Source organism: Lagenorhynchus albirostris, chromosome 2 (genome assembly GCF_949774975.1).
Source record: "Lagenorhynchus albirostris chromosome 2, mLagAlb1.1, whole genome shotgun sequence".
NCBI classification, from domain to species: domain Eukaryota; kingdom Metazoa; phylum Chordata; class Mammalia; order Artiodactyla; family Delphinidae; genus Lagenorhynchus; species Lagenorhynchus albirostris.
In genome coordinates this window covers 121572407-121585731 of record NC_083096.1, presented here as the reverse complement: position 1 = coordinate 121585731, position 13325 = coordinate 121572407, and the positions used below count along the sequence as shown (strand labels likewise).

The following is a 13325-nucleotide window of genomic DNA, read 5'->3' as shown; positions in this document are numbered from 1 at the left end:
TTAAAAAAGAAAAAATTTAAATGGAATGTGTGGAAGATAAAATTGAAGAAATCTCCCAGCAAGTAGAGCAAAAAGGCAAAGAAGTAGAAAATGGGAGGGAAAAGCTAAGAATATTAGAGCATCAGTCTAGTAGTCCCAACATTCTCAAAATAAGGATTCCAAAAAGAGAGAACAGAAGTTAAAAAAAAAAAAAAAAAAAAAAGACCAAGTCAGACTGAAGCCCTGTGAACTCAAAAGCCAGACATGCCAAGGTCTGTCAGAGCCAGGATGCCTGCTGACACCTGCTGTGTTTCCAATCTGAAATAGAATGCCCAGGGGAAGCCAGCTCAGATGCTTATCCGTGCTTCACTTGTCATGACCACAGGGTGGAGAAGTTGCTGCTCTCTCCTCTGTGCCCAACTACAGAAGCCCATTTGCCTGATCATATTCCTCCTGGACGTCCAGTGTCTGGCCCACACGAGGACCTCATTAGATGCCTTGACTCTGGTGAGCCCCATTTTTCTAGGACACACTCATGACCTGACCTCTCTCACCTCCCCACAAGGGGCTCTTAAAACTGTCAAGGAAATAAACCTAGATAGTGACCCAAAGACTCTATTCAGTTTATTTTCTCCTAGATATATTATTCTTTCATTGCAATGCTAGGTTTGCGCTTATTTTGAAGTTTTATGTATACAAGTAATAGAACTCCAAAGAAAAGCAGGGACTCAGTTAACACATTTGTCAGAATAGTGGTTGCTCTGGGAAGGAGAAGAAGATGTGACAGGGCAGGAAACAGGGGGTTTATCGTATGACAATAGTGTTCTACTTTGCTGGAAAGTAATGGCATATACACAGGTGTTTGATTGTTGTTTAACTTGAACATATAGAGTTTACATATTCTTATGGTTTATATGAGATTTAAACATGTTTTATAAAGTATGACCAGGTAGAGTTCGCCCTAGTAATATATTCTAGCATCAGAAAATCGAATGCTGCCACCAAATGAGGATGATGAGGAAGTCACCATTTTTGCAAGTGGGGGCCACAGCCTTCAAGAGAGCATGTTTGTTGGCCTGGTAGAGAACAATGCCAGCATTCAAAGAATTCAAAGAAAGTTTTAGTGGATGTGGTAGATTCTATCATTGCCCCCAAATATTCACTGCATGTCTCTATGAGAGGATGATACTTCCACTCCATTGCTGTCAGGCTTTGGTAATGGAATTCAAGTGTAAGTGACATGTGTCACTCCTGAATGGAATCTTCAGAGCACTCCATGGCTCTGCTGTCCACAAGGCCAAATACCCCAGGACAGGGACTACTCATCCAGTCTGGGTCCCAGAATTGCCATTGACCAGCAACAGACAATAATGAGAAAAAGAAATTAAATGTAAGCTGAGTTGCCAGGGGTTGCTTGTTAGACTGAGCTACAGTAAACTACTCTTCAGAGAACTCTGCAGTAGGAAAGGAGAAAACAGAAGTCTCAGGCTACAGAATGTGAGGAAAGGACTTGGTTACTCTATGCGTGGGTATGTTGAGAGACACAGATGAATACTAGAGGAAGGAATAAAAATCCAAATAGGAGAGGAGAATGACAGACAGTGCAAAGTGCCATGGCAGTGGAAAAGGATAAGATCAAGGAACAGGGCAGAGGGTGGGCCTCGGAGATGGGGGGTACAGGCTCTCTCAGAGACCGTAACAAAGAAAGAATTAGTGAAAGGTGGATTGAAACGAGGAAATTTGAGCAAGCACAAGGAAGACAGTCTCAACTTTTAGAGAAGGTTATTGGTGAGGCAAGTTATTGGTGAGGCAAGCTGCTGGGAGGGAGATGTGGACAAGCGGTAAACAGAGCACTTGAACGAGGCTGGTTTTGGAAAGCCAACATGCCGTCAACATGCAATGTTGACACTTCGCTCCCTGATTCTCCATCAGGTGAAATGTTGACCCAGCCATCTGCTAATAACCACAAAAGTTACATATAATTGCTATTAGTTGTATACTTACACTCCAAAACTTAAGAGATCTTTTGCCTTCATACTAGCCTGTATCTGTATAAAGTATAACTGGCCTTAGGACCATTTTCTTTATCAGTATTTTAAGGAATGATTACAACAAGCTACAATATATTTTAAGAACACTGAAAGGAAAATATTTATGAATATTATACAGTAATTTGCCAAAATTATTAAAAGTGAGTGTTAATAATTATTTTATATGGTACACTGTGTTTTTCGATATATTTAAGTCCCTGAATATTCACAAATTAAATGTTAAAATACTTCCTGACATGTGATTGAATGGGCAAATTAAAGGAAATAAATGATTTGGAAATGGGTATAATACAAACTAAATTGGAATACAAGATTTACTTGATTTTTTTCTCAATTATGCTAAATTACTCAACTGAATTACTCAAATATTTGGTTTCAGATTCATTCAAGCTTACAATTACTACATTTATAAAATTATTATATTTCTTTATGCAAGTCATTTTGCATTCGATTTCCCTAGATTCTCTTAGATTTCATCTAGAAATCTAATAGTGCAATGTAATCGGTGCTAAATTAATAAAAGAAAATTTGATTCTATAATCACCCTGGTAAAGAGAGGTTCTAAGCCATTTGGAGCAGTGGTTGGACGAACTCTTCTCCTTCTCCATGTTTCAGGTCTATTTTCCCTTGTGATTTTTCCATTAGGGGGAGGAAGTGGAGGAGGAATAGGCATCATGTAATGGTTAATCTTTGGAAATCGATATCGATTCATTCCCTGTGAATTGTCCATGGAGTTCCTGAACTTCATCATTGCCTTCTTGCCCTGTAATCACATTTCATGATGTAAGAACAAGTGAAGTAGAAGTGGTGACCCAACATAACCCAAAATTAAAGACAAGACTGTATGATTGACATTGTGTGCAAACACAACTGATATCAATAGACAAACTTAAAACACTTCAATCTGTTGAAAAATGGCATTTTGTAGTACCCATAGCAAATTAAATTTTCATGGATTTCTAACCTTATTTAAGTATATTTTTTAAACCAAACATACAGTGATGGCATTTTTATAGTATTTTGGGGATTTTCCCTCAACAATCCATTAAATCTATGGGGACCCAGTACAATTAAACAATTTAAAATCAAGAAGTTCGAAGTGTTATACTTTGAGATAGGATTGGATAGTTCACTTAACGATAGGGTATTTGCACATTTTTTACACTGATTTCACCCACCCAGGTGTTATAACATTCCTTGGTAATATGGTTTCAAGGAACCAAAACCCCAGACTCTGACCCAAAGTCTCTATTCAGCTTATTTTCTCCTAGAAATTCAACTTGTGGGAATAAATTTCACCCAGATAACTACACAAGTACACTTATGTAAATGTGTATAAGGATACACACAGACACACACATGCACACACACATATGTCTAAAAAATTTAGTTGATCAGTTTGGGATTGACATGCCCATGCTGCTATATTTAAAATAAAATGCCTTTCCATGAAAAAAAGAAAAGAAAAAGAAAAAAAAGTTTAGTTGAACCACCAAGTCCATCAGTAGGAGGATATTTAACTAAATTTTGCTTTGTTCTGATAATAGATTCTCATCAGGCTTTAAAAAGAATAGTGTTAATCTATTGGTCCAGAGTCCTGACATAAAAAGGTCCATACAGTGTGATCTTACATTTCTTTTAAATAATTTATATGTGGATTTTGATAAAATCAGGGATGACTGGAAGACTCGGAACACAGGGTTGCCTTTGTGGATTTAAATCATTGTGGGGTGGTGAGGGCATATAAGTTTAGTCAACATGTATTACCTTAACGATTAAAAGCACCTAATGTATAAACAAAAACTTTATGTTTCAGGTATATTTGAGCCTCTGAACTTTCACATATTGATAATTTTTGTATATCTGAGGTAGTTTCCCAAACTTTAAAGTATCTTTAATCATTTTTATCCGTTTTTTACCAATTTATTTGGTATTGTTTTAAATTCATTTTCAGCCAATTTATTCTTTATTTTGAGATGCTTAAATTGTGAAAAGTTATTTTTACGAAAGGAAAGTCATTCCCCAAACATTCTCATTGCTGAATAAACAAAAGCAGTTTAAAGAAAGGCATGTATACGCCATATTTTGATTGAAAACAACATTTATGTGAACAGAAAGGGATTTAAAAAGATATTCACCAAGGGGTTTAGAATTGTTAGAATGCTTGACATTGCAGGTATTATTTATGCTCTCATTTTTCTTTTCTTACATTTTCCAATTTTTCTGTGATGGTGTGCATTGACATCGTAATAACAAATATAAATTAAAGAAGTGAAAACAAGATAATAAAACAATAAAATCAATGAATCCAAAACTTTTTGGGCCTGGGGGCTATCTTTTAATTTCTAAGTAGTTATCAATCAATGGCATACCTTATTTGGAAATGGTTTAGTAAATTTTAAAAATTAACCTTCTGCTCCTTACCTTGCTTTTTCTTAGCCCAAAGCATCTTGGACATCTTCCCATGCCAGTATAAATAATTTACCTTATTTTTTAATATATTTTAATATGCCATAACATTTTTAAACAATAAATTCTTAGGTGTCTTCCAAATGTTCACTATTGCAAATATTACAATACTAAATATTCCTGAATCTGTTTCTTTCCACATGCAAGTGTGTTCCTAGGATAAATTTCAATATGCTAAAATGCTTGAGCATGTTCATTTAAAATGTTGATAGATATTCCCATATTGCCTTCACAAATAGTTGTACCAATTTCTACTCCTATCAAGAGTGTATAAGAAACTCTCATTCTAAGGATAATCATTTTCAATCACACCATTAATTTTACTCAGTAGCATCTCAGCCAGTCTGTTTTGACCAAATTGCTTTTGCCTAAATCAAAGCTCCTCACCCCTGATACTTAGAAAATTCAACCTGCTTAAGTCTGTTGCACATTCAAACAATTCCCCCATGCATATCTTTTACTCTTTTAGTGGGTGCTTACTACATACTCCGCAATCATGCAGACTATTATTCTTTAGGAATTTCTTGTCTGATTTTATATTAAGTAATTTTCATCATCAATGCCATTGAAAGAATTGCATGTCCTTCCTGGCAGTATATTTTGCCTATGTACATCACAGTATAAGCTGCAAAAATTTAGAGAATTTTGTCTGCTTTGATATATCACCAATGCTTAGAGCAGGACCCAGTCCATAGTAAGTGCCCAATAAATTCCACTGGATGAAAAATGTAAGTTTAGCTAGTTGAAATTAACATGGAATTGATCTCAATCTTGTCCGCATGTGTAAGCTACCATTAAGTGCAATCCCTCACTCACTCACACCCAAAAACTTGGAAATGGTAGAATAAAAGGCCCTGTGCAGATTTAATTAATAAATCTACCCAGTGGCTCAGAGCAGGTTTGGAAAATCACCTAAAAGAAAAATCGTTCGGTAGTCAGAAAAAATTAAATATTACCTGATTGACAGTGTTCACATATCTAACATAAAGATGGGTCCGATCGAGAAGAGTTAATAGATATAGGAACTTAGAAAAGAATAAAATCACCTTGGCAAATGTGGAAAGTGCCCATCTGAGTACTAACTAAGGGACAGGAAATCCATTGGGCTTTGAATATTTCCGGTCCTAAAGGCAAAGTTATCCCTGAAGGATATAGAGGGCTTTAGCCAAAGACCTTTGAGCTGTCTGGTACCTTTGCCAAGCCCATTCCTAAGAGGAGACAGATGCATCAAGCTAAGATGACCTGATGCCATTAACATTCCATTCTACCATATTCCCTCATTCTGATTCCATACTCACCAGGCAACCTTCTCATTGTGATCTGGCTTCCCATGTAGGTCTGCCTATAAGGGGAAAATGTACTGCTCCTACAAGCTTTGATTTAATTGTTATCTGATGAATTAATGGTCCCTAATTATGATTTGATTCCCTATTTTGATTTACTATAGTGAGAAAAAATGGGCTTGTCATGTGTTATTTTAGTTAGCTTGAGACAATCTCTCGGGATCTGACTATTCCTGGACACTAGCTTGAAATGGGAAATCTCTGGACATTTAAAGTGGAGACCAGATCCAAGAAAGTGTCAATCTAATTGGCTTATGACCCAATAAGTTCCCACCTAGCTCTAAGCAGTCGTCCCAGACAAAATGCCACCACTTTTGGTTTAATTTCTCCTTCTTTCCAAGAAACTACTATTAAGTTAAGTAAGGTTTGTGAAAAATGCTTCACAAGGTGAAGAGCATATTAAATGGATTTAAATATTATTTATCATTTTAGGGTTATTTTTGTACTTTTAATGTGAAAAACAATAATTTATCTGTCTGAATTAATTTCTTAGTGTCAAGGTCATCTGTCAGCTTTAGATAAAAATATCTTTATTTCATATGTCATATGTTTCCTAATAATTAATGGAGCTAAATTCACCCATTTGAGCATAATTACAATTGTACTCATAACACAGATTCTATCTTAAGCTGGCAAATGTTTCTTCTTGGTCTTAAAAATGCAAACAATACCTTCCCTAATTACTAAATGTCCCAATTATCCTTCCCTTTTAAGTAACTCATATTTTATGGCTACCATACCTCCTTCCTGTGCTCTATTAAAATAAGTGAAAATTACCTGAGATATAACCTTGAAAAGGAAGCATAGTCAAGCTTCTGTGTGTGATTAATTCAGGATTTTTTTAAAGATGGACATTCTTTTCCTTCTATATCCAACCTTCTCCAGAGTCAAACTTGAAGCAATTTCATACACTGATGGTAAAGTAAGTCGGCATGCAAATGCAAACCTATTCTTGGAAAGTTTCATTTTCTAGGTTTCATGCATTTAAAATTTGGAAGCAGTCAAAACTTGGTCTATTCTGATAGAAGTCATATCTAGCTATAAAAAGTTCCTCTTTGTTTTTCACACAACCTTTCAAATTCATGAGAGATCATCTTAAATTATTACAAATCTATTCCTTACTCTTTTGCCCCAAAACACAGAAATTATAGGCCTTCCAATTAAAGTAAGAAATAATTAAACAGACATACATGGCAAGTGCTTAATAAGTGCACAATATATATTTCACTAAATAGATTACTTGAATCTAGCATCTTAAAGACTGAAGAAAAAGCATTTACCCCAATGGGAAATGGAGCTTCATTTTCCAGCAATGAGGTTTTTGATCTGGACCCCGAAGTTACCTTTGGAGCAGTTCCTACTGCAGGATTACTGGGAAGAGGTTGTAATCGAATTGGAGGCTGCATATTTCCTGGGGCAGTGTATGGTCGAGGGGCTGTCTAGACAATTAGGGAAAATAATTCCATTTAAATTAGTATCTTGACATGTTTCCAGGACCAATTAATAGCTCAACAAATTGCCTAGACTAATTAATGGTGCCTTTTTACTGAACAGATTAACCTTTAATTATGTCCTTCCATTATACATACTCTTATGACCCACCGTATTTGTTAAAACATATGGTGTGGAAGTCCTCTACACACCTAACTGCCGCAATTGTAGAGTATTTTGGATAAAGGAGATGTTCTCTGTTAGGTTCCTGTATTTTATTCACACTGTGAACTCGCTTACAATACCTAACTGATGCTGTACATTGAATAGCTTTGTTCAATTAAATGTTAAGTTGAATAATGTTCCTAATTTAGACATCTAAGGGCCTATGATTAAAATGAACTCATTCCCGTTTAAATGTTTTCAACATCAACTCTAGTACGAGTCCTTTAGGTCTTAAGATTGGTGCTGAAGTAAAAGCAGACAATACAATTCAAAAAGAGGGAAGACAAATACTTACTTCTAATGCATTACCATTTATTCAACCTCTTCCTTGAAATACCAGGAAAACAAAACTGAAAAATTGTAACTGGCAACTTTGGAAAACACTGTCAAAATGGAGATGTTTTCCAGGCTGGATAGTTTCCATTTGCCCCTCTTCTCTGTCTCTTCTGTTCTGCTCTGGCTGCTGGGAGTTATTTCTTTATGGACTACGTCAACTAACCTCAGGATTCCAGTTGGATTTGGCCAATGAAAGACACTGGCAGGAGATCAAAAGACAGGAGGGAAGGAGACTGGGGTCTTAAAGCTCCTGGACCCTTCCCAACCAAGGTTATGATGGGCCAGCTGGGTCCCTCCAACAAAGTCCACAGCTCCTATCAGGAAGTCCTCTCCCAGAAGCTGCCAGCTGGTTCTGGTATCCAAGTCCTCTCTTTCCCCCTAAGCCTATGTGGTGTGGTTTCCCATTGTATTCACCCCAGCCTGCTTTACATCCCCAGCTGGTTTTCCTTAACCCCACCTGCATCTTTCTAAATAGTTTCTTTATTAAACCCTTCCTAATTACCCTATTTGTGTGAGCCATCTGTTTCCTGCTGAGACCCTGACTGATGCATTTTCTAATCAAGAATGTACTACAGAGAAAACCAAAAGTGCCGGTTCAAAGCATTAGATGTGTCTTTTGGAGCACTGACAGAACATTGCAATAAAGATCAGCAATGTTTCAAAAATGGAAAAAACAAGATGTTTGGCCCAGTTGTTCTATTACAATAAAACAGTAGAAAACCTGTTAAGAATAATACATGCAAATTTGGGTAAGAGGGTATGAGAACAACAGTATATAAATGATTAATGAATAAGATTTATTACATTGACTCATGGTGTAATGGTGACAACAAATATTCAACTCTGGAAAAGTGTTGTATAAATACAGAAAAAATGGTGATAGGGCAACTCCCACCAACCAAAAGTTGGTCTTAGCGCCATCTTGACAAGCGTGTTATATGTTGCCAAAACTCTGATTTTGTTAAGTTAACACTTCTTGAATTCCAACTCTAATCACTGTGAGATGAAAAAGTAATTTTTAACATCTAATGGCAACATGAGACAATTAGTTTCAAATGAACCACACAAATACTGCCAAAGAGACAATAACAACAAAATACCTGAAAACTAATAGAACTTAAAACTAAAAGTTATTTGGAATAAGCCAATGAGACTAGTAAAAAGTAAAGTTTCACAAAAGTAATTACATTTTATCCAAATGAATGAGCAAAAGAAGAAAATGATAAGGAGAAAAGAGAAATGGTAAATTTGAACATCCAAGTAAGAAGAGCTAGTTATGAGCCAGACATGGGAAGGGGAGCAAAGAGACTATTCCCCAATATCTGTTTTCCTTTCTTCATGTAATAGAATATTTATAAGGGAACATGCCTATCACAAATAAAGACTGTATTTCCCAGCGTCTCTTGAAACTCCATATAGATGTATGCCTCAGTTTGGGCCAGTAAGATGTGAGCAGAAGTGCTATAAGAAACTTCCAGATCATGCCCTTAGAAAGAAGAAATGTGTCTTCACTTTCCCCTTATCCCCTTCTCTCTGGCTGGAAGAGCCACACGGTGATGTATATACCATCTTGGTATACGTGGATGAAGGCAACTCACTAAATTTGTCAGATCAATGACACAAAAGGAGTCTGAGCTTTTGATGCCTCATAGAGTAGAGATGGTGCAGGAGCTGAGACTCATGCGTGTGTGTTGAGGCGGGGAGCGCATCCTTACGTTAAAGTCGTTATTTTGGTCTCCGCATACAAACCTAGACAAGAAGCCAAGTGGACTGACTAAAGCAGCGTTTGGTTTAAAGAAAAAAGACATAAGCCTCTATGAGCCAAAAGGTGAAAGGTCTTAAAACCCACAAAGAGAAATCAGACTAGAAGTTTTCTGAACAAAGGGATCAGATCATGCAAAAGAATTCTTTTGATCTCTGTAAAACAAATATGCCTTAAAACCCACTCCTGTCAAAAAATCCAACTGAACACAAAAACATTGAACGTAGGACTTGGAAAGCAGGTTACTCTAAACTAGAACATGATCTATTGGCTGCTGTGCGCTAGATGTTACTTCCCCACATTTGCATTCAGTTAGATGAATGTGGCAGTCAAATGTTTAACCGATTACATGTATCTCTAAAAACAAATCTGCGCCGTTCAACTAACAGCTGTGAACTACAAACTGTTGTAGTTCACATCAGGAGCCACCTTAAATTTGCTATATTTTAAACTGTTCGTAATATATTTTCTTGGAATATATATGGCACTGTAGCTTAACATTTTCAAAACTGTACCTGAATGTGAATTGAAATTGACTACCTGGTGATTACTCAGCTTAGCTGAGCATTTCTAATTCTTAGAAGATCTCTGGGGGTGAATTTTCCAAACATGTACAAAATTAGTTGAATAACTTCCACAGTTTTAATGGCATGGTGCAGCTAAAAGCCTACATGCTATTTTGAAAGTTTAGGTGCAATTGGTGACCAAGTGAAGTAACTATTCACCGTATGCTCTCCTTATTCACTCAAGAAAATTTAAAGAGAAAAATGGATGGCAATATCCCAAAAGGATTATTATCTTTATTCCAATGGCACCTGGAGGTCAGGAATCCAATTCGGAGGATATGTAACCAAGTTAGGAAAACAAAAAAGAAGGACTTGAATTTCTTAACATGGGAACTGCAATTCCAAGATCACAATAGGTATCCTCTATGAGGCAGCAGCACCGCAGGGGGTGATCAAGTGAAGAATCCTGGCTTACCAGATAGAAAGGCTGCTAAAGTGCTGGTGTCAGTGGTTCCTGTAATTTTTAAATTACTTTCTCACTCCTGCCACATTAACATCTCCTGGATGTATCATAAACTACTTATGGAGGCTGTTCAGCTGGAAAATTGAAAAGAAAGACTTTCAAGGGTTTTTCCTCCCTGAAACAGGTAGGAAGATAGAAAATGGCCCTTGTTTCTTTTGTTTCACCCAGGATAAGCTTTTGAGAGTCTAGTGAATTTGCCACCCAATAAAAGAATTATTTGTGTACATATACATTTAAATGAAGCCTGGAAATATGATAACAACAAAGGGAAGATGGTTGCTTTTCATAACTTGAGCTGTTCATCGAGAAATGTCAAAACATATTTACCTTTTGAAAATGTCAAAGCTAAACACTATATGTGATGAACCTACTTCAATAATCTGTGAAAGCGTTGCAATTCCTCTACAAATATTGTGGAATCCAAAAAAATGTTCATGCTAACAAGGAAATACATTAGGCCACACAAAGCCAGAATAAAGATGTCATCAAATCAATTCATTTAAAGCTGAAACCATCAACCGCCAGGAAATATTTTGCAAGTCTTTTCCTGTATCTATATTGTTTCAAGCTACCTTATGTTCCTTCAAGCAAATACCACTCCTAGGTTATAAATGAATCGAAGTGGAATGAAATGTCAGTGTGCAATTTCTTTAAACATAATTTCTGTACATTTAATTATTTTTATCTTAGACTGTGTGCATATACTTTTGATAAAAGAAGCTCAGATGTAAGTATCTGGCCTGACACGTTGTGCAGTACCATTGAATTTGTATGCATAAAGAAGCTTTAAGATAAGGTAGGAGTAGAGGAAACAGCAAGAAAAAAATCCAGAGGTCAGAAAATATAGAACATGCATGGAACAACCAATGGTTCAGTTGTGCTGCATTGTAGGGTGCTAAAGGGTAGTCGTGGGGAAAATTATTAGGATAGCCAAATTGATGTCATGTGGCTTGGGGTCTTAAATGTCAGGTGCAAGAGTTTGGGCTTTTCTATAGGTGACACAGCGCCAGTGAAGGTATTTGGGCATGTAAGTAACATAAGTAATCTGCACTTTAAGAAAACTAATCCAGCAGTAACAAAATGGATTTGACAGAGGTGATATTGAATGAAGGCGGGACAACCAGTAAAGACAGAGTTGAATGGATACAAGATTATGTTTTCACTCAGTAGGATTCCCAAGATGATACAACCATGTACCCAGAGAGCGTTCTTTCTGAGAGTAATACAAAATCATGAATTAATTAGTTGGCATGGTGCAGGTCAGAGTGTTATTAACGTGACTCACCAGTGTTACTGGACTGGAGTGTACTTCATCAACCAGAACACTATGGCCATGATTAGTCTTGGGGCCAACTGGGGGGCGGGGAGACAGGATTGGCATGTTATTTCCTATAGTCCATCCTGCGTGCTCTCCCTAGAATAAGAAAGTGATTTAACAAACCGAAGCATAATTAGTAATCTAGGTTACGTTAGTGCCTGCCAGATAAGAGGTGTTATATGACTAGAGAAGTTCTTTCTCATTCTTTTCAAAAGTACTCCCTCCGAGGACCATCATGATAATCAGGAGATGTTTCCACAGCTGTACTGGGGACTTGGGTGTGGTAGTGAAAGGCAGGAAATTGAGTATGCTTTATCCAAAGAAATAGCTGTGCTCACAGTAACAGCTACAGATGCAGTGTATCCTTAGTTTCAGCAATAATATTTATTAATCTGCTTTAAGCAGATCATTACAAGAAGCACAATGTTCCTCACTACTCTGGCCAGTAGAGACTACCAGAAAGTATTATTTTTCTGCCTTAAAAAATTATTAAATAATGCCATAAGCAAAGGGTTATATATTACATATGGGGGACCTAAAATATAGGTCTTTCGCCAAGTGTAGCTATAGGTGAAAATGTTATGAATAAAAATCGTACAGAGGAAATGAAGTGTCTATCAGGAATTTCTGCCAGTGCTAAAATGTGCCCATGTATCTGGTTAGTATGTCTGGCAATCTGGACGAGAATGAATAGAACACTGTTTCAGGAACCATTCTCCAGTAACTATTTTTTCGATCAACATTTCGGCAGATAAATTATAGAATCTATCAGTCCTCGATATAGGACACTATTGGTAAAGTTGACTTAACCACAAATCTCTACACACCAACTTTTCTGATTTTGAAAAACTGACTTGTTGTCTGTTATTTAACAACACTTTTGTAATAAGAGTATGTTTTGACTAAGATAAAACAGATTTGAGTCTATCAGGCAAGAGGGAAAATCACTGTTTCCTATGGCGAGTTATTCCGCAGAAGCTTTACGAATATTCATCAGTTTGTGAAATGTGTCTTAAGCCCCACATTTGTAACACCCTGAAAATGAAGAACAACACGTGGGTTTGAATGGCTCAAGAAATTGAGTAAAACTGCCAGCCTGGACTGAAACCTTTCAAGCATGCCTAATTGAATCTCTCATCTCTTGATTTAAATTTACACATCTTCTAAGTTGACTGCAAAGATGAACTATCAAATGCAAAGTAAAAAACAACGAATTTTAAAATGCCTTCACAAAATGTCTAAATCTTAAGCTTTTGTTTGCTAACGTAGATCTTTCCTACCATATATTTTCAAGGGTCACGTTCACATGAAAATGTACCATTGGATAATTCTTAAAATGCCCCATTTTCCATCCCATTGGGAATATCACCATCTATTTTTAC

General features: G+C 36.6%; 1 protein-coding gene across 1 annotated transcript in view; it reads right to left on the bottom strand.

Moving 5' to 3' along the window:
- ERICH3 (glutamate rich 3) overlaps window positions 1-13325 on the bottom strand; it is a 118555-nt gene that overhangs the window by 58448 nt on the left and 46782 nt on the right. The window contains exons 6-8 of the mRNA XM_060141924.1: window positions 11911-12039; window positions 7123-7281; window positions 2575-2793 (exon numbers count right to left, since the gene is read on the bottom strand). Of these exons, the coding sequence (XP_059997907.1) occupies window positions 2575-2793; window positions 7123-7281; window positions 11911-12039 (507 nt within the window). The remainder of the gene's footprint in view (window positions 1-2574; window positions 2794-7122; window positions 7282-11910; window positions 12040-13325) is intronic.